General features: G+C 38.7%; 1 protein-coding gene across 1 annotated transcript; it reads right to left on the bottom strand.

Annotated features, from left to right (window-relative positions):
• Positions 1–25,255, bottom strand: GNAT3 (G protein subunit alpha transducin 3). Its single transcript, XM_075026781.1, has 8 exons — positions 25,138–25,255; positions 18,810–18,852; positions 13,603–13,744; positions 9,976–10,133; positions 6,259–6,387; positions 1,951–2,080; positions 1,591–1,744; positions 1–254 (listed from the first exon to the last, which is right to left on the bottom strand). The coding sequence occupies exons 1-8, from the start codon at positions 25,253–25,255 to the stop codon at positions 64–66; spliced, it is 1,065 nt and encodes a 354-aa protein (XP_074882882.1). The 3' UTR covers positions 1–63.

Below are 25,255 nucleotides of genomic sequence, written 5' to 3'. Positions count from 1 at the left end.
CACAGGATGAAGAGAGGAAAGTGGACTGAGGTGAAGTCAGGCTATGAGCAAGGGAATGAAGAGCTAGAAAAGCCCACAGTCTTTCAGATTTTCTTTGATTATTATGTCTGTGACTGCATCAAATACAAACTTGACATTCTGGGTGTCTGTGGCACATGTCAAGTGAGAATATATCTCTTTATCTTCTTTCCTTATGTTCAAGTCTAGGAATTGTTTCTTGATGTAATTTCCAGCATCTTCAAATGTATTTAGTCCTAGTGGAGAGAATGGTAAAAGAAAGAGAAGACACATTTCAACTGGTACTTCCTCACAGCTGCTAAGAAACAAGACTTCTTTTTTTCTGTTTTGTTTTTCTTTCTTTTTGTTTTTTCTAAAGGGAATCAACTTCATGCAATAGGTGTGAAAATTTTGTATCATCTAAACTGCCCACCTAAATTTAAATTTCAATGCCTAACCAGAAGTCCTCATTTCTGAAGTGAAATGCTCCTAAGTCAGTGTGAAACAGTTAAGGACCTTAGAGAGAGAGCAGAAAGTGAGAGAAACGGAAGAAAAAAGGAAGGAGTGTAAAGTCAAAGGGAATCAGGTAGATAGCAGACAAAATTGGTGGGAAGTACAAACATGAAGAGATAAAGAAATAAAGAAGGAAAAAGGGAAAATTCAGATGCTTATATATTGTCATAATTTCTTCATGCAGCTCTTCTGCCTTTCGGTAGTACTCCTTTAGAACAACAGCAGGTGTAAACACTGGTACCGCAGACTCGCTGTAGGTCTGGAGCAGGATTGCCGAGAGCCCTTGCTGTCTCCCATCCTGTCTGAAGCCTCAGGCAGTGTAAAGTGGTGTAGCTCCACTGAGTCTAGCACATATTTGATTATCCCAGTGAAGCACTGAGTAATTTGGGGTTGCTGTGTTGATGTGTCCTGAGAAAGGGAGTGAAGGAGCTGGTTTGCAGGAAGTGCGCAGAACCCATCTTCTAATAATAATATTACTTTAAGTATGCTTCATTCTGGACACTCCCTATCCCAAATGCATTAAGTTAATACTAAAATGCTGACAGATTTTGGCTTTTCTGGCACTTTCTGACTTAGCCTCATATATTGTCTTGCACCAGCTGGGAACAGCTGCTGTTTTTTATTTCCAGTAGAAGCTACTGTGACATGCAAAAGGAGGCAGGCTTCCTTTATGGAATGGATTTTCAAATTAGGGACAAAAAAACTTGAGTCCAGTTATGGTGTGTGTGAATGATAAGCCACTGACTTGTACTGAAGTATTGGCTGGGTTAATCACACCACACTTCAGCCATCTGAAACTTCTAGGTCTCTCAGCTTCCTCTACCACCAAGGGAGAGAAATAAGCATCTCCAGAGAGACATGACCCCACCCTAGGATAAACACGATCAGTAGGTGAGATGAATCGGATTCTGACCATGTCTGTCCCATACCATTCTTTGAGAGTAAGGCTAGATGCTTAGATAAGATGCTTAGCATTTAAATGGTTATATATATTGGTGACTTGAGTCAAAGTCTGAGTCTTTAATGCATGGCCTGCACTAATCATCTGAATGTATTTTCTTCTGAAAAACCCAAACTTACCATTATACTCAGGAAAGCAGATATTCAGATGAACTTTTGTTATTTTCTCTTGAAAGAGGTCTTTTTTATTTAGAAACAGCACAATGGAAGTGGCTGCAAAGCACTTGTGGTTGCAGATGCTGTTGAACAGCTGAAGGCTTTCATGCATTCTGTTCTGTTGAGATGCAAAAGGTAAACATGAGAGACTGACAAATCTCATGCCCATATGTCATTTTTACTGTAATGTTCTTTACCGGCAAGAACCAATACAGCATAATAGCCTTTAAATGGTTATCAGGGAACAGGAATAGTTCTGATATGCCATCAGAGAGTACATTAAAACTTAGCAGCAAAAAGGGTTGTTTGTCTCTTCTGACTCACCACTTCTTTATCTTCCACCAGAACCATGTCATAGGCACTGAGTGCAGCACAGAATATGATGCAAGTAACTCCCTCAAAGCAATGAATCCACTTTTTTCTCTCTGATCGCTGTCCACCCACATCAAACATCCTTTGCAGAAAAAATAACATATGTACAATGTAAAGCACTAACTAATAAGGACGGAGTCATGCTGTTAATGTGCAGAGTGCAACTGGAAATCAATGACAGTCAAATATCCAGCTTTTCCAAATATTGGTCCGTTTCTATCCCAACAGGTCAAGGAGTACTATATATTATTTACGGCTTTGTAGTGGGCATAAAATGAAAAGTAAAGGCTTAAATACCTGCGTATAGGAAATACATTCAGTACTTTCGGGTGGCGCTCTGTGTTGAGGAAGTGGGGCTCTACATAAGAGCTCAGTGCGGGACTAAACCCTGCAGGCAAGGATTTATTCAGGACAAAGTTCATACGTGAAACATTGACAAAAGACCCTCAAATCCACAGTCATTTGTTACTTCATAGTTTTGCTTGTAGTGAATGGACACATTGATCAGTAAGACACGTGACTGGAAGCCGATCATGGATTGACCCACTGGTTATGTTTAATTGGCTAGCGTAGATCTATATTTAGTCATCTATTCATTGCCCTGGCGCAATCACTTAGCTAGCTGTATAACCTGCAGCATGCGTTTGTGTGTGTGGGGTCTCTGCCCTGTCAATCTCATTAGTTGATGTTCAAGCAGCAATTCATGGGGAGCAGGAATCCTTTCATTTGTAGAGAGGAAAACATAGAGCTGCCCTCCTCTGCATTAATTTCCTTCAGTCTTTGCCAGAAATTACTACCTTTGGGTAGAGTCATATGAACTTTTTATGGACTCTTTATATGGGGTCCAAAGCCAACCGAGCATACCTGGCTAGGACCTACTTAGGGCCCTAGTTAGGGCCCAGCTGAGATGGAGCTGTCGTCAACGCTACCATTGCTCTGGTTAGCATTAGCTTTCAAAGTTCCCACTTAGATTTGCAGTTCTTCAGTGATGAGGGATGGGGCTTTCTTTTCACTCTTTTTCTGACATAAAAGGTGCCAAAATTGAACATTTTAAGTGCATTACAAGGGAGAAAGAACATGTAAAAAATCAGATTTATCCTACCCTTACTTTTTCTGTTTCCTTGGGTACATGATGACTTTTCCCTGTGCTGCCTGTTGTTGTTGAAGTTAAAGCTGTAAACCCTAATCCCCTCTTGCATTATCCCTTCCTTCAAGAAAATGCATTAGATCTTAGTCTCTGATGTATCTCCTGCCATATCTGGAAACTAAACACAACTCGGTTTTTACAGCAATGAAAATACTGGGATTCAGTATGAAAAAATTATGTCAGTAATAAACAAAGCACGAATAATTTGTTACTGAAACACCATTTTTTGCAGTATATTGATCCTCTGTTTTCTTCACCATCACCAATGCAGCTGATGGAAACAAAGGTTATTGTTAATCATTTTTCATCCTGCTTAGAAGAAATGAAATCCTTCCCAATGGTCGTGATGAACTGTTTCTGCAGCTGAGGAGTAATTAGAGAAAATTATTTTTTTTCTAGTACATTTCATCACTAATCATTGGGTGTCTATAAATGTGAATTATTAGGAAATCAGGAAGCTGTTGTGGAGCAAGATTTTAGTAACAGTAATGGCGTCCTTCCAAGCATATCTTCACTGAGTTCAGTATGCCTACTGAAGAGTGAGGTCAGTATGAATAAAGCATCTTGATTTTTGGCTGCCATTAGTGCCCCAAAATCACATGCCATTATGTGTCTTCCTTGATTTGTGGTATGTAACTCTGAAATCAGGGTTATGGGGGGGAAGAGGCTTCAAAATTTAGTCTGCAGTAAAGTTTTGCAAGCATATATATCATATGAATCTGTATTCACTTCCTGCAAGCTTTTAGCATATTGCCCTGTGAATATTCATGAGAAGTCAGTTAAAATAGGACAAGATCAAGGCTAGAGGCAATGCTTATGGGCAGTTTTTGTTGTACTAACCTTAGTTTGCTTAGCTCTTCTCATGTCAGCCTAGAATGTAGCATATGCCCATGTAAAATTGAAGTCCCTCTGTGAGTGGTAGAAAATGTATTTCTGAGATGATCTTTTTGTTTTACCAAGACAGCCAAAGTTAGTCTTGAAAGCTCTATATTTTCCCAGCACTGCTCTTGGAAAACTTAGCTACAGATATGGGGCTGGATATATATTCATTTGCCCTAATGGTACATATAGTGAGACTTGAAGACTAAAATAAAGCTTGCCTGATTTCAGTCAAACTCTTCCTAGCACATCAATGGAAATGACAGCAGGACAGGACCTATGGAGATCAAACCTTCCTTTAAAAATATTTAAGTGTGTTCTGAGCTCTGGAAATCAAAGTCAACAATAGTGAAATAAATTGAAGACCACAAGAAAGGTAAATTACACTAAACCAGCAACGTAACCGCTAAGAAGATAGCAAATAACAAGAGATGTTGTCTGTGCAACTGTAATTCAGTTCCCTGGAGCAGTACTGGGATTTAGACTTTTACTGCACAGATACAAAATGTTTTCTGCCTCGTTCAGTTCAGGAGAGGGACAAGTGTTTAGTGAATGAAGCATCTGTTCATGTTTTCTTTCTATCCATGTATGGCTTGTGACCTCAGGCCTCATTTAAGTACATCAACCAAAACTCTGAATGTGGAAGTGTTCTGTCTCTTTATAGAAGTTTCTATGGTACTTATCAAACTAACTGCAGAGTCATCAGGATCCCCCAGCTGTTTTGCATTGCTCTGGCAATGCAAAATAGCAGTAACTGGCTGGTTAAGATGGATTTATAGCTGCTCTGCATCTCTATAGCAGCTCAAACCCTCAGACTATTTTGTAGTGATTTTACATTGTATTACTCAAGTGCCTAAAACCACCAATGAATTTACTCACATAACACTACTGTGATGCATAGCAGAGAGGCTAAACACAGTGTTTTTTGTGTTTGTGGTGGCATTAGGAGCCTTCCTCTTGTTTACAGACATTCAGGTAACTTAATTCTCAGTTGTGCTGCATTTCGGTTGGACCTAGACACTAATTCTGATATTCTAATATCAGGACTGGTAGTATTCATGTCAAAGAGGGTTTGCACTCTGATGATTTATTTCTCCATCCTGATTTTATTTCGTACATAAGCTATGATTGTAACTGAAGGTGCTCGGATTTTCAATGTACAAAGCTGTCTGGTAATAAGTTAATCAGAGAAAAAGAAGATGACGTCTATGACGCTGCTCTGTAGTGTTTGTGGGTAAGTGCTGAATTTTCACACGTGATCAGTGTACTAATAGGTGTTAATTTATTTGTAGGGCATCTACTTCAGAATCTTATTTTGTATATGTAATCTCCATTGTGTCAAAGCATAGATGGTTTGGGGGATGTTTAATTGCCACACGAGAAGAAAAATTGAAGCCCAATGAAAAATGTAAAAGTTATAATCATGGTGCTTTATACATCTATCTGTCTCTACAGGCAGTTTCTTGTCTGGACTAAATTCCTCAATTTGCACCCCAGCCTTTAAATTAAGAATTAAATGGAATTCAGTCCACAGAGAAAAGCATTATAGAACACTGAAACTATCATAATTCATTCAAATACATTTTCATGTGGAATTAGATGTTTTTAATTGGTTCACCAAGCATAACAAAATCTTGACTATCTGAAACTGTCAGTTATTTTTCAGTCAAATTTCTCAGAGGCATTATTTTCAAGACTTTTTCTGAACATTTTGCTTTTCATTTTAGATGAGCATGAAGGCATGCATGCTAATACTGAAATTTCCCATGGGACAGAAATTATTCTTTTTTTGCCAGCTGTAATGCATTCCAGTGTTAAGAGCAGTTATTTCCATTCTCAAAAGAGAGTGAAAGGTTGAGAGTGCGTGCAAATTAGTAGTCATCAAATGTTTTGCATGCTGTTAAGGACATTTATGTAGGCAAATTTCATAAATGTCACAAACAATTATTCAAATGGCAGGATACAAATAATGCTTTTAGACACTTACATATGTAAAATGTCCTTTTAGAACCTGATATTCTGAGCTCTCTTAATAACAGTCCATTATATGCTTAAATTTGGAGTACTGGTACTAAAATACCTTGCTTTTTTGGCTGTTACAAAATATTAAATAAGAGTGGATTCAAGGATATCACAATGGGATTACCAATATTATAACAGGTCAATACCTTTGAAAGAAAATACTTAAGAAAGATAAAACCCCAGAAAACTGTCAAGAAAACTGACTTTCCTACCTGAAGTTCAAATCCTTGAAAGAAAACTGAGTCTCTATAATCCCAGTTGTTTTCACTCGGGAGTGCAAAACATCTTGCTCACTAGGCACATAGTCTGGCATTGCTAACCTGTCCAAATCGTTGAGGTAACTAAGGAGAGTAAAAAGAAATGGTGATCGGTGAATTCAAAAGGTGAAATGAACATTACATAATCACTTCATATTGGGCTGCTTTTAAATATTTCATGTAAATTGCACATTTAAATACAATACTATTGGTTTTTATACAACCTAGATCCACAATCCAGAGCTTTTCTTTTTTTCTTCTTTCTTTTTTTCTTTTTTCTTTTTTTCCTTGTATATAGAAGCTTAATTTAGTTGTATATAATAAACATCTTTCTGAGAATTTCAGTCCAGGAAAATCCTTTATTTCCTCAGGGATGCTAAAAACCTACCTTTTCAGGGAAGGGGTTTTGTCCATTTGCTTTCAGCAAGTGGGATTTGCCACCACAGAGGAAGAACCTCAAGCATCTTGCAGAAGCACATTGACTAGAAGTTATTACAGCCTATCAGACCTGTTTTAACATTATCTTCCTTCCTAAGTGAGAGGGAGGGCATAATATTTTGGAGAAATTCACATTTAGGGGCTGTTTTCCCTGCAGACCTATCAGTTTACAAGAGGAAGGTATATGATAATTTTAAAGAATATATTTTGTAATCAAAACCAGAAGCTTCAATGAAGCTGAGGCCCCCCTAGGTTAGTATTCTCACAACCCCGTGGAAAAGAGTGGATTATCTGGTTTTATGTCTGGCATACAGAGATAAAATTCTGCATGAAATGAGAATGCCAACTAGATCTTTGAAGCCTGTTCCTGTCCTACTAGCAACCCTTCTTCTTTCTCAAAATGGCTGGACAGAGCCTATGAATCCTACTACCTGGTCTAGGAATCTGTGTAAAGAGGTTATGAACTGAGAGAAGGAAAAGAAGAGGTGATGTCTGGGTATCTTCCTACCTTTTAACCACTAATATTCAAATAAAGCCACGAGCAAGAAACCACATACAAAGGTTGAAGCATTTTCAAGCTTTCGGTGTCCCAGTTGGCTGCTTTCCATTTGTAGCCTCTTGTCTCTTGACAAACAAAACACAGTCTCTCTAATGTTTATTAGGCTTCGTGCCTTTTTTTTCCTTCTCTAACACAAAGTCTGCCCAGCATGAAGTTCTACTGTTCAGTTTAACCAGACAACTACCAAAACAAGCCTCACAGCTCATCATACCTGTCTGCAATATTTAATAGATCTGTAAATTAAAAAAAAAAAAGAAAAATAATTTTTTTTTAAAGCTAGAATCTTCCATTTGGAGATTTGTGAGTAATGCTTGGAAATGGGGTTTTCTAATTTTACATTGAATAAACTGAGTCCACTCAGCAAGGAGTGCTGAAGTTCATCTGAGTAATCCAATGTTTGCCCATTATTTGAGTCCAGGAAGCAATCTGTTTTAAAAAAAAAAAGCAATATAGCTCTGGTTCTCCAAGTAGGGCCTGAGGCAAACAGCTCAGCTCACTTTTGTGGAACACAGAAACAAAAGACATTTTGCAATTTTTAAAGCATGTAAGCACTAAAATAAACACTTATATATAAAATTCATTATAAAGATCTGATAGTTCTTAGTCACAAATACCTAAATTCAATTCAACACAGCCAATTGTAATTGCATAAAAAATTAGACCAGGTTAATTATTTAGTTAATGGAGCAAGAGAAGCATCTTCAGATTCTTCTTAGAGCTGTAGGCAGCTCCAAGGGGACACTCTGCAGGCCAACTCTCCACTTGCAAAAGAGGGACCGCAAACTAGCAGGTTAGTCTAAATGCCTGATCTTTCCTTGGCTTGAATGAGGTGAGATGAATCCTACCCTGAGAGACAAATAACTGAGCAAGCAAGAAGCACCATGTACTACTGGTAGCTATACAATGACATTTAAGGTCATGATTTATAATCCTGATTTTGCCCTTTCCTTACCCATCGCTCCATCTTAAAACAGGATTAATTCTAGGTGAGTCTAAGGAAGACATTCCAGCCAAATTTGACATACACAGGATTTTCTATTATTCAGAAGATCTCATTTTTTTCAATTAAAACACACAGAGTAAAGGCAGTGATCAAACTTCATCAGGATGAATTAATAATGAAAAGACTCAGAGCAGATAACCTCAGAAGGTCAGTTTACACAATATAAATCAATACTCTGTGTAGGAGCTGATTCACAGGAGCTGAGAAACAGGGTGTTGGTTTTAAAAGAAATTGAAATGTAGCATTGGATGGTTGATTGACTCTAGCTGGTTTTGAATTGATCATTAGAAGCCCAGTAGCAAGGGCAAAAATTAAGTTGATTTTAATGGTTCAGAGCCAAAGGCTAGATTTTCAGAAGCATCAGGTACTGAAGGATGAAGACAGAGGATTAGCAGGATTTTCAGAAGTGTTCAAGCAGATGAAAAAAATATCACTGTTGTTTTTAATGTAACTCTAGCAATAAATAATGATTATTGGCTCCTTTACAGTCTGTACCAGCTCCCTTAAATACTGAAACCTATTGCAGGTTAAAACACGACACAGCCCATAACACTGAAAGGGAATTACTTTAGACTATCCTATCTTCTTTTTAGCCAACAGAGCCTAATCTGCCAGGTGTAGTATAATATTTTTTTTTTCTGCATTAGGTTTTTTTGTTTTTTGTTTTTTGTTTTTGTTTTTTTTTTTAATATTTCTACAAGTGTTTTTCCTTTTAATTATGATGACTGACTTGTTATGGGCTTTTAGTGCTAGGAACTGCAGTGTGGCCTGTCAGAAAGGATGTGTTAGGAAACAAAAGATTGCTCTGTACTATTCCTATAGAAATACAAGGGTGCCATAAAATACTGCCAAATCAGGCACAAATCAATGCAGGCAGTATTTTCTTTGTTTAGGTATCTGGCAGAAAGGTCTTTGTTCTTGCTCTGAAGATATAAAGAGACAAAGAATTTTTAATATTTTCATGGTATGTCCCTTCCACTATCTACCATTAGTGAGCTATTACTGCCTTCTGTCTGCGCGGCTCCTGGACCAGCCTCCGATCACGCCTTCCCTGCTGAGTAGAACGGACACCCAACACCTTGTGAGCTCTCACCCTGCAAGTGCCCTCAGCCTGTACGAGGAGCTGCAGGAGCAGAGAAACCTCCATCTGCAGATCTTGGAAGATGGACCTCAGCTGGAACAACCTTCTGCCCCAGGTCTAGAGTCCGACTTTACACACTCTAGGAAAACTCCGACCCAGGTGACACCTCCCTTCTCGGTCTCCTATGAGCTCAGGGAGAAAACAGCAGAGCAGGACCGCTGTAGCCTGCAAGAACAGCTGTTCTGTTGCAACCAGACCAGGGAATCCTGAAAAGTCTGAGCTTACTGACTACATCTAAGCTAGGAGATGTGCTCCAGCTGAATGCTGACCCTTCGTGGAGCTGGACTTTTTTTTTACAGTTTAAACAAACTCACAGAAACAACTTGTTCCTTGTTCTCACTTGTTTCCTTCAGTTAAGCATTTCTAATACATTATAAACACCAGTAAAAAAACTCGTTCTTTTTCAGGTTAATGAGCAATACTTTTCCCAGGCTGTTCTGCACGTGCGGAAGAGTTCTTGTCGCCAGCCTTCCTACGCTGTCCGTTACGGCCATAGCCAGCTGGTCAGCACCCGCGGCTGGTGTCACCTACTAGGCTGCCGAGTCGTTGAGCTGGTACTCCGCTGCCCTTGCGAAGCAGGCCTGCGTCCCGCCGTCCCTCCACAGCTGTTTGATGAGTTCAACCAGTTCAGAAGACATGTCGCCATCCTCCAGAGTTGTTGCCATGGCGCACAGCTTCCTTTCGTCTTCCTAAAGAGAAATTTCAGTAAATATTGTGCAAACTCACTGTGCCCCTCCACCTCCCTGAAGATGTGCTTGTTTTACAATGTGTTGCAGGGGCAAAATTTCTCATTTTCACTGATTTTTCCAAGTAGCTGTACTCACCTGTGCATGTAAGCATCCTTTTATAAGCTCACTTCCCTCTAGTTAGTGCCAAGGTTAGACTTAAATTGTGATACACAGAGTTTTCCTCTTTTTATTGTTTTGTTTTGTTCATACAAGAGCTAAGTTTCATCTTACCATAGGTGTTCACAAAAGGTCCAACTTGGAAGGAAGACTTTTATTGTAAGAGAGAGTAGGGGGTTATCAAAACTAAATTAAAAAGGATATTTAAAACTTAAAGATATTATAACTACATCAAAGCAGAAATATATAGCTAAATATATTTTTGAATGTATGTGGAAGAAAAAATGTCTAACTTTAGGCCACAGTGAGAAATGTGGCAAAGTGAATAAAGCTAGTAAATGCATTTCCCGTATGCTTTTTTTGGGGGAGGAAGAAACCTGTAACTGAATAAAATCCCAAATATTTTAAATGTATTATTCTGTAATTTCTTCCTTTTGCAGTCAATCCAAAAAAACTTCAAGTAATGTATTACATTAAAAATATTTCTTTTCAGTGGTTAACAGCTTAGGAATGTACTGTAAATAAAGAGCATGATTAAAATAGGGTCATTTGATACAGTGTCACAGCAATGGATAATTATAGAATATAATTCCTTCCTAGCCATGTAAGTAGACAACTGAAGTGACTTGCAGTCAATAGTTGCAAAAGTAGAAGTGCATTCTGACAGACACCGTTTTGGCAGGGAGTATGTTTTATTCAAAAACAGAAAACATCTTCACAATAACTTGTAACAAATTTATTTTAGGAATGTACTATACCTTTATGTTTCAATAGAAATTGCAGTTTATGGAAACTTTGTAAAAGTAAGAGACTGATCAAAATGAAAATACTGCAGGTTTTCTAAAATAGTGGAGAAATGGAGTTAGCATGGAGAGAAAAAGAAAAAAAAAAGGGGAAATAACCGCTAGAGAATTGCCTTCATTTAGAAGAGGAAGGAGGACAGCCGTACAATTGCCTTTCTGCACTAAACAACACCAGCTCCACTTACACCCCCATCCTCTTGCTCAGTGCTGGCTCAGCAGAGCTGAGTCATGCTTTCTCCTGCGTGCCCCTCATTTGTCTCCAGGGCTGCTCTCCAGGGCGCCCACTTGTTCAGCTTCCAGATAAGAGTTGGAATGTTCTCCCTTCAAGATACTGCATATCATTTAATGATTATAGCTCTCCTCCTACGATATTGGATTTGGTGGTTGAATAGCCTGCAACAAGAAGCCTTGAGCTTAGAGCCTGCAGGTGTACAGTAAATGTTCATGGATTATTATGCAAAAGGTGGCAACTGTGGATTTTGATGCTTACGTAAAAAGGGAAGATAGCGGCAGATTGAGTTTATCGTAACCCTGATTTATACCATACTTTGTTTCTCTCTGGCAATTAGACAGACTTCAGATGATTTTCATATTAAAAATAGATTGCAATGTTGCTTTAGGAAAAAAAAAACAACCTCTCCCCAGAACAGATGTTGTTCAAAATTATGTGCTGAGGCACTTTCAGGACCAGTAAGAGGTATTTGCAGGCAGTCCTGGAACATGGATAAACCCATTGCTTTCTGGCCCAAGATAAGCCCAGTCTTTGGGCTAGATGACTTTAAGCGGCTAAATCTGAACCAGAAGACAGCAAGAACAAAGTCCAGCTGAAATCAAGGCTTATATCAAAACAACTCAAGCTTGTAAATGGCTTATGATTTTACAGAAAATGTAAGCTAAGTTTGGTTTTGGAAGAAAAGGCAATGTTTAGTGGCGATTCAAATAAATGTGACCAAAATTTCAGTTTTCTTTAAAACTCACATCCAGGTTACTTTTATGTGGTTCTGGGGGAAAAGAAGGCAGGCACTGCAAATATTTTATACAGGTGTATTCAACTGTATTCCTAGAGGCCTATTCTGCCAACGACAGTCAGAGTGGGTTTACTGTGATAAACTTACAAAAGCTGTATTTTCTGCATTTGGTTATATATTATGTGAAGAAATTAACTGGGCTATTTAACAAAATTTTCAATTCCCAGTTCTCCAGGCTGTGAAATCCCTTAAAAATAATGTCTATGAAACTGGCATAGATGATAGATGATGAGTGAACATGTATAAACCTCTCAGAAAGTTTGGTGGAGCTGAGAAAAGAGGCCGAAGTACCAGGGCTCAGGCAGAACATATCTCAATTACAGATGGAAAACAGAGTCTGGACCTTGTAGTGGATAGTAGAGGTTGAGCCAGGACTTTTGGTGAGGTGCTGCTAGGTTCAACTGACTTAGGCCATGTAGACTGGTAGGTGGGTCCTTACGTGGTACACGTGTCTATCACAACTGAGGAGACAGGCCAAGTTGCAGTACATTCACATGGGTCTATTTTCTGTGTGCTGCTTTTGGGCACCATTACATTTGTTTGAATGACTTGCATTCACGGACCCTTAAAAGGATACAGGAAGAAAACATTTAGTTCCTATTTTGCCAAATGACTGTATGAGCTTTGGTAACCTTTGAAGCATTTGTTTATAATTTTTTAGGTCAAAGTACCACATCACTGTAATGAAATATAGACTTCTGGAGCGAGAAAAGCTCTTTCAGATAACCAGATGTAATTCCCTCTAAGAGAAACCTCTAGGGAATAGGCACAATTTGCCAAAACTGGAACCAGCTGAGTTTCTGACAGGCCTTTGAGAAATTGTCAGCAAGGACTGAATTACAGGCAATAGACTAAATCATTGCACTGAGAAGAAGGGAACGTGTTTTTCCTTTACTTCTGTCCCTGAAAATTCAGCGCGATTGCCAGGAGGTAGCAGGTCTTCTTCCTGTGGCTTTCCCTCTATGTGCTTGTGCACAGGGTTGCTGACTGTGTCAGGACAGACTCCACTTCTCTGCAGTGCCAATGCGCCAGTGCTGCTTCTGTGCACAGGGAGGTCTCTGCTCCAGGAGCAATGCCAAACTGAAATATTCCCAACATGTCTAGATGACCCTTCCTTACATGGCTGAGCCCCAAGGTTTGTTCATAAAAGGAAAATATTTATTACTTTTCCCAAGAGCAATAAATAAGTGACTGTGCAGCTAAGAAAAGGTTGGGATTTTTTTTCTTTCTTACATCTTTGCAAGTTGAACATTTCTTTTGTAACAAACAAAATGGCAGTTTGTGCAGAAGTTAGACCTCAGGCATCAGTCTTGGGAAAATAAAAATAAGTAAGGACATCTTGTCACATATAACTCAAGCAGTACTTGGTTGCCACTGTCATAAAGCAAATACTGAACCCTCTTTGTTCTACTAGTCGCTACTGTTATATTACAAAGAACTGTATTCTAATGCCTATTTCAAGACAAAGGGTGTCATACTCACAATTCTAGCTGGGTTTTCGTAACTGATTCCTAACTTAGTCATTGCTTTCACGATAGACAGGATAGACTGCACTGCGTTACTGTAAATGACAGGTCTGAACTCCATGCGTTCCTGGTAGGTGAAACCATCTTTATGGATGATCCTGGTGCAAAAATAGAAAGCAAAAGGTTTATGGGGTGTGTTAAAAAAAAAGTAATGAAAAGTTGGATGAGATGCTTTTGTGGTCAGCATAAGAAAGAAATGTATCCATCTGGCCATTGGAAAAACAATTATCAATGGTCGATCTGCCTATTATGCTGGAACAGGGAACCAGAAGTTTCTGCAACTATGTGTGGTTAAATTTATGAGGCTAGGTTTTGACTTCCCCGTCTGAGTGAATAGGTATTGGTTTTTTGCCTTGTGGGTGAATATCAGATAAAGTATAAATTCAGAACAAGACCCAGGCCCATTACTGTAGATACAGGGCAAGATGCATAGCTGTACTTAGATCCCAAATCTTGTATTATTGGAATCTACAATGTTAGTCATGGGCTGTCACATTGCTTGTTTAATCATTCTCATTTTTATCCAGAATCTTACCTAGAGTAGAAAAATTATTGAAAAAAATGGTTCTACACTGTGAGGTACTTCCTCAAGTAAACAACAAAAAAAATCTTCACTATTTCTTTGTACACCAGTTACAATTTTTAGTTATTGAAAGGTGTTACTGTTATTATATACAGGCTTTGGGGGCATACATATTACTACAGAGGATTTGGCCTGTATTGCAGAGGACAAAGAACCTTAGCAGTCAAATTCAATTAATCTAATTATGACAGAGGGATTATAATTTCATGATCCTCCTCGACTGGAGAATGGCATGTGGTTAAAGTTCTCCAAGATCAATGTGCAGATTACATTGTGACTCAGAAACATCTTTTTCCATGAGCTGTGAAAGAGGATGAAAACTTCACCCATTTTGGAGTAGCATACTCTCAATGAACAGACACCAAACTGCTGTGGCTGCTGCTGGAACCAAGGCTCTATTCTTCCTCACCTCAGTTGTTCAGAGATGAAGGCCAGGTTACTAAATAAGTAATTTCTGGGCTTTGGGGTTTTGGTTTTTTTTTTCTCTGTCTCTTGCCAGAGATACAGTCTGGACAGAGCTATACAAGTAGAAAGGGATGATGTGAAAGGATCTGCCACGTTAGCCCAGAATGAGTGTAGGTGTGTGTCTCGGGGAGACTTTCCCTCCAAGGGGAGAGGTCAGCCCTGTCAGAAAATAATTCACTCGCACACACACGCACAAAACCCAGAACACAATTGAATGTGTCTTAACATCTCTCTGATTTATGGATGTCAGAAAATTCACAAGTTGCCTTCTTGTGTCTGTAGGAATAGCATCTGCAGGAAAAAAGGGTTTCCTAAATGTTTCCCCAATTACTTCTAGACCAGGCAAATCTATAAACTCTGTTGTAGATTTGGTGTTCTGAATGCTGTTTTCAGCATGAATTCAAGCAAATCTGCAAGATTCAAAGGAATCCTATTGAACTTGGGAGAAAGAAAAAGGGGAGCTGTGTTATGCAGTCTGGTATACTAGTGAACCTGGTTTTTGCCATCCTCTGAAATATCCATGTATCCCTGTGTCAACACAGTGATTTGCATGAAATAAGAATTGTTCAGAGGGGAGGCTTATTCACTTAATGGAGTCTAATGTAGCTCCGTGATAGTGCACGGGATAATCTGGGTCGCCGCTTGGGGACGGCCTAAATGATGTCCTGTCTGTGACGCACCACGGAGCCCAGAGCTCCTTACTGGTGTAGGTGGCCTCCTTTAATGGGTCAGATCGCCTTTAACAAGAAATAATTTCAGCCGCCATCAATGTTGAACCTTGCACTGGTACTTAAGCATATTCTTCTCACTCTTACCCTTACTACCTGTGAAAGCAGCAGCTTTTCTATAGATAATGGAATGAAATATATAGAAACTCAAATCCCTTGAAGCACATTAACTTGGTTTAACTACTTTGTGTGTCTCACAGCGGTGGCCAAAACAGGATTTCTTGGGAAGATGGGTGTTTTGCCTGTGGCTGCAAAAAATCTGGGATGAGGGAGAAGGAAAGGCCCTAACACAGTCCACAAATGGCTATTTTATATTTTCATGCTTTCCCTTTGAAGAACAAAGGAAGGAAGAAAATATAAGATTCTGAAAAAAACCTAGATTCTGTAATTACAGAAAGAAAACTTGGGTTTGCTTGAGGCTTTTCATGGGATTTTTTTGTTTCATTGTTGTTTTTTTTTTTTTTTAAATAATGTATTTATGTCCTCTGGCATAAGGTATGTTAGGCAGCCTGTTAAATCAGTAGTAGATTTTGCTGCTTTTGTTAAAGATCTGTCATTCTTAAGGAAGGATTGTAAAACAGGCTGACATCTTGTATGGCCAGAAGGAGCATTTTAGCAAATGGAAAATTTTGTTCCCTGATCTTCCTTGAAAAAATAAACAACATTTAAAAAGTAAATGCAGGATGCTGAAGGCATGAGGTATTAGGCTACCAGTCATAATATCTAAATTATATTTCTATTGGAGGAAAAAAGTTAGTCTCCTGTTTTGGTTTTATTTTCACACAAGGAGGGCTTCTCACCAGATAGGTGGAGTTATTTCAATATCAACAGGCATGCTGAGTTACCAAATATTTTGTTCTCTGCTTTTCATTCGCTAAATTATTTATAGTAGGTTTGTACTGCTAACTTAGAGCATGGCACAGAAATATTCAACTTGGTTTTAAAAAAGTTAGATCATACATTGGAAATGATCTAGTCAGAAGCACAGAGCTTTGGAGAAGCTTATATTTTTTCCTTTTTGGTTATCCCTTATAAGCATCTTAGCCTTTTTAGTACCTTGCAGCATATCTATATTTTGAGCATCAGAAGATATTGTGAAAAGCTTAGTGGAAGGATTTAAGTTTGATTGAAATCTTCAGTCTGGAAAGAATGAGGCTTATGAATTAGAAAATTATATTAATAGGAGTAGAATTATCCTGATTTTGGTGGAAAATTTTATTTTCAGCAAAATTACTTCTTTTGTAAGCAGCTATCAGTCTTCTCTTGAAAATGTTATGCTTCACTGAAAAAATTAATTACTGAAATTGGGCTTTTTTCTGAAAAATTTCCCTTTAAAAAAAAAAAAGTCCTTGGTTGTGACAGAAAGATGAGATTTTGCATGAAAAATGATAATTTTCGTGAACAGTTTTCTTGTAAAATAATTCATATTTGTGATCGGGTTGACAGCTTATAAATGCACAGTGCTTTAAAGATGACTCTCAGCTTTGCATTTTTCTGCCCCCCCCTCAATGCTGCTAAGTGTTATCAGCCTTCTTAAAGTGCTCAATTCAGAGGAACATCTTTAAACTGCTTCTACTTGGGAAAGCTTTCAGCACAACACATTTCAATGGCTTGCTGAATAAGGAGGGTCTTCTGATTGGAACTCAAAAGAGAAATAAAATTATTCACCATTTAACTGGACCAAAAGAGTTAAAGTATTTGATGGATGGTTCTGAATCTGTCTTATTATAAAATGAGCTGCTTAAATAGTAGAAAATTGCTCTTATGACATAATGGTTTTTACTTCACTCTTTAAAATGTATTGGTGAAGATATGAAATAGTTAAAAGAACTTAAATTCAGAATAATGTTGCTGATTTCATAAAACAGTCTGATTTTTACACTGGAGGAGATTGGTGCTTACAAAGTGGAGTCATGTCTAAACAGTTACAATGCCTGTGTAATTTTTTTTCTGTATTTGGACAGGTCTAGAAGGAAGACCTGGACACTGTCCATGAAAATAAGGCTAGATACAACAGCAATATTTTAGCAGGTTACACGGTAACAGAGGACTTTTGCTGCCTGTGTAAATATGACCTCTGGAACTCAGGTGGATTATCTATTTAAACCAGATACATGATTAGTATTTTGGCTACCCTTAAATAAGTAACTTGAATGAATTTAGTTTTAGCCTGGTTTGTTATATGTGAAAATATTGTGGTAGTAAATCGTAAATGGGGACACACACACATGAATTTGACCTTCCTCTGAAACCAGGGCAAATAAAGCTGCTGACTTCAGTCTGTGTGGCACCATGTGCACTTTGAACAAACATCTACAAGTATTCTTGCAGTAGATTTATGGTGCAGTCACAAGATCTTCCTAACCAGATATTCAGTCTGAATTTGAACTGGGATTTCTGCATTTGAGCTTGTACAGGCTGTTTTTTCCCAGACTGATTATTGTTTGAAAAGTTTTTGGGGTGATACTTTTCTTGCTAAAAGCAGTTCTCATAGCTGTTCCTACCTATTCTAGATGGTGGGTAGCAGCTGCTCACTGTGTAGGCTGGTGGCTAAATATGTTCTCACCTGGGCTGTGGGAGACTTGAGAACAATCTTTCTGACCACTGGCACGAGCTGGAATAAGACTATGGAGACCAAGAATGATCTACAGAGCCCAGTTTGGGGAAAAAAAAAAAAAAAGGAAAAAAAAAAAGACTTTGTGCTATCATACAATGTGAATACTTCGATATTTTCTCTTGCAATCCAGTGAAATCAAATTAAATTAATAGGGACCAAATTAAAATTGAACACCTGGAGATGATTCACATCATATGTGGAACTACTTGCTGTAGAATATTGTGGATGTTATTAGTTTACATTGGTTCAAAAAAGATTCAAGAGATACGTAGGCATGCATTACTGAAGGCTATTAAGCACCGTGATGCTGTCTCTGGTGCAGGATGCTGCCTAAGTCACGGATCATCAGATACTATCACGGCATCCAGCACAAGCATTACTGTGTGTTTGCTTGTCTGGTCTGGTGATCTTCTGAAAACATCCTTCATTAGCTACTGCAGGAGATGGGATACTAGGCTAGGTGGATCTGCCATGGGCGGTTGTCTTGTACATTCGTGTTGTCACTACAGTACTGTAACTCCTACCAAAGCCAATGAAGAAGCTTCCCTGGTCTTCAGTAAGGAGTTGGACCAGAGCATGATTTGATCAGACAGATTTGATTACCAATCCAGCTGTGTGTCTTAGTCACTTTGTGGTTTTCATTATGTGGTTGAATGAGAACTTGATTTTAATGATTCAGATAAGCATAAATATTGTAGTAAGACATTAGCTAGATAGCTTATATGACAAATACCAAATTCAACAACTGATATGAATATTCATATACTTACTTCATTTGCTTTACAATGGTGCTCTTTCCTGACTCTCCAGCACCTGCAGAAGGGGAATGTTGAGAAGATGTGACCGATACATGAATAAGTGGCAAGCATTAAAAATAACTCTCTGGAACACAGAATTTTGTATCTATGAAGAGACATACAGATGTTTTAGATCCACATTGTACTAACTATAACCCTCCCTAGCATCCATTCAGACTTAAAAATAATGAAATCTTGGTAAAAGTATTAATTCTGAAAAGGAAAGGGACATTTGAAAAGAAAGGTACATTCAGTCAATGAAGAGAAAAACAGACTCTTTAATTATCAAGGAAATAAAATATGGGTCATATTTTGATTTCATCCCTGGCAGATGGGCAGAAAAACATGAACAAAGTACAGCTTCTGTCAGTGTCCCATTCATTACGTGATTTGTGGCTGCTCATTTAGTGTGTATCATGACCTTTTGTAAGCCAAACCAGGCAGTTCCATGCTCTTTAGCCAGCCTCTTTGAGCGAGTGGCAAAACAGAGCGTGGAGACTTGCATGTGGTCTAGCTCATGATGCAGAGGCAGCACATGAGCAAACGTCCTGACACTGGTGGTTTGTCCGTTCCTCTGCCCCGTGGTCTTCTGCTATGAAGTGGTGTGGCTGGAAGCGGGAAACCTGCAGAGCAACGCAACAGATCCAGCTTGGGAACGATCCTGCAGGAGATCCCCAGAGCTGGCGGAGAGGTACAGGCATTTGCTTGCACAGCCAGTTGCAGAACTAGGGCGTAGGTTTGGTAAGATTATGTACGATTAATTTGCCCTTCTTATCTCATGGAAAGTGAGTGATCACAATGCAAACCTTCTGCATTGGAAATCAGTTCAAGTGACTATCATCTTCTGTCAGAGAGAGTGATGAGGCTTGGCAAGAACTGCCAAACGAGCTGGATTTTGAAAGCTCCTTAAAAGAGGATTTAACTTTTCCTGTGAATCCATGGGACAGGAATCATCACTGCTTTTCTCTTTGCAGATTATCATTTACCTCACTGGACGATGTCAAATACTTTTGAGAAAAGAGGAAATCTGGGGCATAGCTATTTTAACTGAGGGCTTCTCAGTGAATAGAACAAACTGATTACAGACTTTCCAAACAGATTTTGTAAAGCTAATAACATTTAAATGACAGGGATTAATTTACTCAAATGAATCACAACAGACAGCAAACCATACGCAAAGCATTTTCTAAAATCCGTGATGTGAACGGCAGAAAGTGCGAGCGAAAAATGAGCCTATGCAAAATAGGCTGATGCTGCCATCTGCCACAGTTTGGAAAAAATGCAAATTGCTGTAGATCATTTATTATCCCTTCAATGCCCTTCTGAAGAACTTGGTGAAGCCCTGTCAGCAAGGTGGCGTTTGTTACGCTTTTTGTAGGGAAGAGAGCAGGCTGGGCTGAGAATTCATACATTCACCTCACAGAAAGATTCCAGGAAACATGATCTAGAAATGAACCTCTATTCCAGATCTGAAAGGAAAATTTAGAGTGAGAGGCATAATTTAGATCTTTTGGGTTCATTTTCCTACCTCTGCTCATCTGTAATTTATGATCCAGTAATGCCTTTATCTAAACAACAGATGACGCTGAGACTTTGGCTTCACTCCGGAGTATCATGTTAGCCGTAGCGGCATTTGCACCCCAGGAAACGGCTCCGAAACAATTTACTTTGCACCTGCTTCCTTTCTTCCTTCCCCTTTTGTGCAGCTTGCTCCTCCAGCCAGGGCCCAAGGGCAGGAGAGCAGGGACGGAGCTGCGTTTCCAGCCACCGCAGCAGCCTTCTGCTTGCAGAAACAGCCACAAGAGCACATTGTGACAGTCCTTACGTGACTGCACAGGGAGCTGAAGGCATCGAAAAGGGCAATTATGGCCGAGCCCAGATTTTCTGAACAAAAGAGGAGAGCTCAGCCAAACTTAGTGCTGTCCTGAAGCTTGGAAAGTTTAATTGGCTTTTGAAAAACTCTCTGTCCCTGTGAAGATTTATAGCTCAGCCTGATAGAGACCAGTGATAATATGCCATAGCCTGTATTTTGCATTTCACACATTTAGGATCTTCTAGCTTTTTCACATTTGCCTCTGATTTCTCTGTCTCTATTTGCATGCCAAGTCTCCTTGAGAGGGATAAAGGCATGGAAAATAAAGGCATAGAAACCTTGGTCAATGCCCAAAACTCTGGCCCTGCTCCTGGGAGGTGTAGGTGTTCCCACTGCCATCAAAGCTGATGGAAGTTTGCTCCCACGCGTCTTCCCAGAGATCGCGTTCGCCGTGCCGCGGGGCACGCTGCATCCACCTTCAGCGTGGTGTGGTACACACGGCACCCTGCCAGACTGTAACCTGCCTCTCTTCTTGTTTTGAATGTTTTGAACGGCACCCCAAGACCCAAACCCATTATGTTTCTGGGCCCGCTGGGGCTGCAGAGGAGACTGAAGCAGTGCCGTGCCGTGCGGCTGCGGGCCCCCAGCTGCAAAGGAACTGACCCCAGCAGCCTGGTGGGAATCGCCCTGAAACCTGTCAGGAAAGCCACTGACAATGACATAAACAGCAAAAAGCAGGAAAAAAAAATCTTCAAATTAAAATCAGAAAAGTTTTCACACCTCTGCCTGAGCCTGGTCTGTGCCATTCAGAGCTCTGGAAACTGTGAACTAGGCTGGAAATTGTATCTTCCTGGTCCTCTTACCAAACTCGGCAAACTTTCTCCATGAGAGAAAGAAGGTAGAGAAAAGTTCTAAGATATAACCCTCTTGAGGGAATAAGGTACTTAAATGCTGCCCCCCGCCCCCCCAAAAAAAAAAAAAGAAAATCAGTGTATTCCAATCAATAGCATAATTGGGCTGTCTTTGTGCTCAAAGTCTTTGCTTCCAGTGCAGGTGTTAATAACAGGAACTTAAGCCTGACTTCAGTACTACAGTAACTGATTCATTTAACTGGTTTTAAATGTCTATGCTATAAACATCTACATTCAGACTACTTATCAGAGACCTCTTATAGTCAGTGGAGAAAAATATTTGCTACTAAAACAAACAGCTTCAGTTTTTCTCACCCTGAAGCAGAAGTTTAAATTAAATTGGGTGGGTTGTGCCCTAAAAGTGAGTATTTATCAGTGAAGTCAGCTGAGGATTTTAAATTAAATCGGGTGGGTTGTGCCCTAAAAGTGCGTATTATGAGTGAAGTGAGCTGAGGATGACCAGCTCAAATGAGGGTGAGTTTTGTCCTGCTGCTGAAAATTATAGACAATGAGGCCATGGAGTCATACTTTGAAAAGAAATAAGTTCAAGGTTTTAATGATTATTTAAACTGAAGCTAAGTTCTTATTTCTGTGAAAAATCACTGTGACCATCAGCTGTTTTGGCCACGTTTGGAATGTGCGCTGTACTTTGCACACAAATAAATTGCAAGCTGGCCTCCTATGAAGTACAGAAACTGTGTGCGATGTGGTAGGCAAGATACGGCCCTGATACAAAGGAAATAAAACTTTCACCTTGGAGTTTGTTCCAGACTCATAAACCAATCTGGTTTTTTTGAAGTATAAATATGTAGGGGCTAGATTTGTGGACAAGGTGGGGGGATGGGATAGCCGTGACAACACAGGAACACGTAACACAGGACTTAACACTCTTGGCTCCTGGACAACTTATGAGGAACATCAGAAAGTGGCATATTTTAACCCCAGTTTTTATGTGCATGTCATATAAACTGTAAATTATCACCTCAACACAGATAACGTGTGTGCCCAGTTCATAGAACTTAACATAAACAAATGTGGTGTCTTTTTTTTCTGGATATAATTTCATTTTTGTAAAGGGACCTATTGGACGATGTAGAGAGACCAGACTAGATATTAAATAAACCTCTCAGGAAATGGCCAGAATACATTTTTTTTACATTTTAAGGATAAAAGCATAATGATCACACTGAAAAACTTATGATACACATATCCATTTTTTTCCTGAGAATTTTTTACCAATCTGCCTACTGCAAAAGAAACAATGGTGACATCTGGTCTGTAATATAGAGGCAACATATGGTCTGAATGAACAGAAACCTAGGACTAGGGCAGGACTAGACTGGTTGGAGCTTGCCCTTGATTTATCAAGTGTAAAGTTTGAATAATTTCTGAGTAATTTCTGAATAATTTCCATAACCTCAGAGTTATGGAAAGATAACAGGTACAGGTCTGAACATAGCAAATTTAATCCTCTCCTATCCGGCCATTTCACTGGCTGACTATGGAAGAGGCTATATGGTGCCCCTTATATACATTGCTTCAGCAGCTGTGATTCCAGGTGTTCAAGAGACAATTTCACTCTAGCTGTGCAACAGGCTCAAAACAGACTCATGTTTTATTCACCTCTTGCTTTTTTAAGAACAAGAAAATTCAAGCTGTTAAGTCTATAATCTCTTTTTTTCTCTCTCCAACGTGTTTTCTACCAAGTCCTTGTGATCTCTTGTAACAATTCCCCAGGAGAAAAAACCCTCCAAAACATTACCCACTGACAAATTTGACTCTTTATCATCTGTGACACAAATAAAGGAAGATATTGTAGAAATATATTCCATAAAGAAGACTTCAGCGAAAGTAATTCGGATTCCGATGATCATCTAGTCTAAGAAAAGAGTGCTTGTATAGTTGATGAAACTGAAATATGTTCAGATTTGAAATGAATGAAATAGAAGTCTTTTTCACATAGCTTGCAATTAATCTCAAAGTATTTTACCAAAGGTATCTTGAGACTGATATTAATAATGTCAAAAGAAGAGTGATTATATACATTAGGAAACATTTAAAACTGTAGTCCTATTTATAGGACTATTTATAGTCCTATATTTAAAACTATAGTGTAAGACAGCCTCCAGTACTATTGCCAAGGCGTGAAATCTTGAAGATAAAAATGTATAATTGAATTGCTTATCTTATAAATTCCTCTTGATCTTATAAATTCCTCTTAAAGGATTCCTTACATCTTCTTCATGGATCAGTGTTGGACAAGCTCAGAGACAGGATGCTGGAGTAGATGGACCCTGGTTCTAACTCGATATGCCAATTCCTTTTTGTAAGAATATATAGAAAGTATTGAAACTTATGAAAGTTTAAATGAAAATATTATTCTGTTTTTTGACCAACTCAAGCTTGCCTCAGTAGGGGCAATATTTTGTCTTAATGTGGCACAGAAAATCTTTGTATTCTCCACTGGACTGAAAAGGTTTGTAAGCTGCAGTCTGAATACTGATGATACATGAAGTGTATCAAACTGCTACTTTCCTATTATTATTTGAGTAACCTGCATGGTGGTGTTTTTCTTTTATTTCTTTATTAATAATAATAGTTAGATTCTCAACAGGTATAAATAAACTTTTTGCATAAGATACAAACCAACAGAGTTAAGCCAATTTACTTTATCTAAGGGATCTAGCTGCGTGTGAATAAATGTCAGTTTAAAAGCATTTGTAAGCATTGTGGTTACAAAGAAGGAAAAATAGAAACATTTCAATGATCAAAGACTGTTTTTCTATTCATTTTGAGAAACCAATGTAAACTCTTATAACAGGCATCACACTGTTAGAAGAAAAATATTAAGAGGGTGGCAGTGTTATTGTACTCTTGGATATTTTCTGTAGACTACGCAGGAAAAAAAAGAGAGAAGAATAAAGCTAAATCAAGGAAAAAAAATCTTTTTTCATCTGCCATTACACCTGCTGGCTGTTACTAAATTGATCATAGTGTGAGTTAGAAATCGTAGTCTGTGAGTATATTCATCTGTATTCATCTCATTTCATTACCTTCGATTCCACTCTCCACAATATCATTTTTATACATTGAAGAAAGCCCTTCTAAGTCACTTTCTGCCTCTGTAAAAAACGAAGTGCAACAGTTTGGAAAATAAACAATATCAATACCTTGTGACACCTGTGGATTTTCTATGTAACCAGTTATCTCACTTAATCCTCCTGCAAATGAATGAATATAGATCCATGAAAAAAAAAAGATAAGTCTGTGCTACCTTCTGCGTAAGCAAGCACCATAACATTTATTCTAACAGTAGGTTCTCAATTCTCAAATCTTTTCAAAGTCAAAAATTTATAATATTTAAAATTTAATACATGCAGTGCCATGGCCATTTCCAGCCTGTTCTTTGTGACTTCATGAGTGTGCTCAACCAGAAAACATTTTGTGCATATATTACAGGATTGTCTTCTTCCAATAAAACAGTGAGAGATGGGAAATTCACTGTACTCAAGTGTAATTCCAGAGCAAAATAACCCCTAAATGGAAAAGCATTATGAGCAATTTTTATTCTATTTACCCAACAGTAGTAGTTTGACTGTCCTGGCTTCCCTCTTTGCATCTTCCTGGAGTTTCTTTTCCAGTTCCCTGGATCTCCTGGCTGACTCCTTGTTCTCAGAACTGGCTCCACTGCCCAT

Source organism: Buteo buteo, chromosome 4 (genome assembly GCF_964188355.1).
Source record: "Buteo buteo chromosome 4, bButBut1.hap1.1, whole genome shotgun sequence".
Lineage (NCBI taxonomy): Eukaryota > Metazoa > Chordata > Aves > Accipitriformes > Accipitridae > Buteo > Buteo buteo.
The sequence above is the reverse complement of the archived record's forward strand: the minus strand, read 5'-3'. Positions and strand labels throughout refer to the sequence as shown.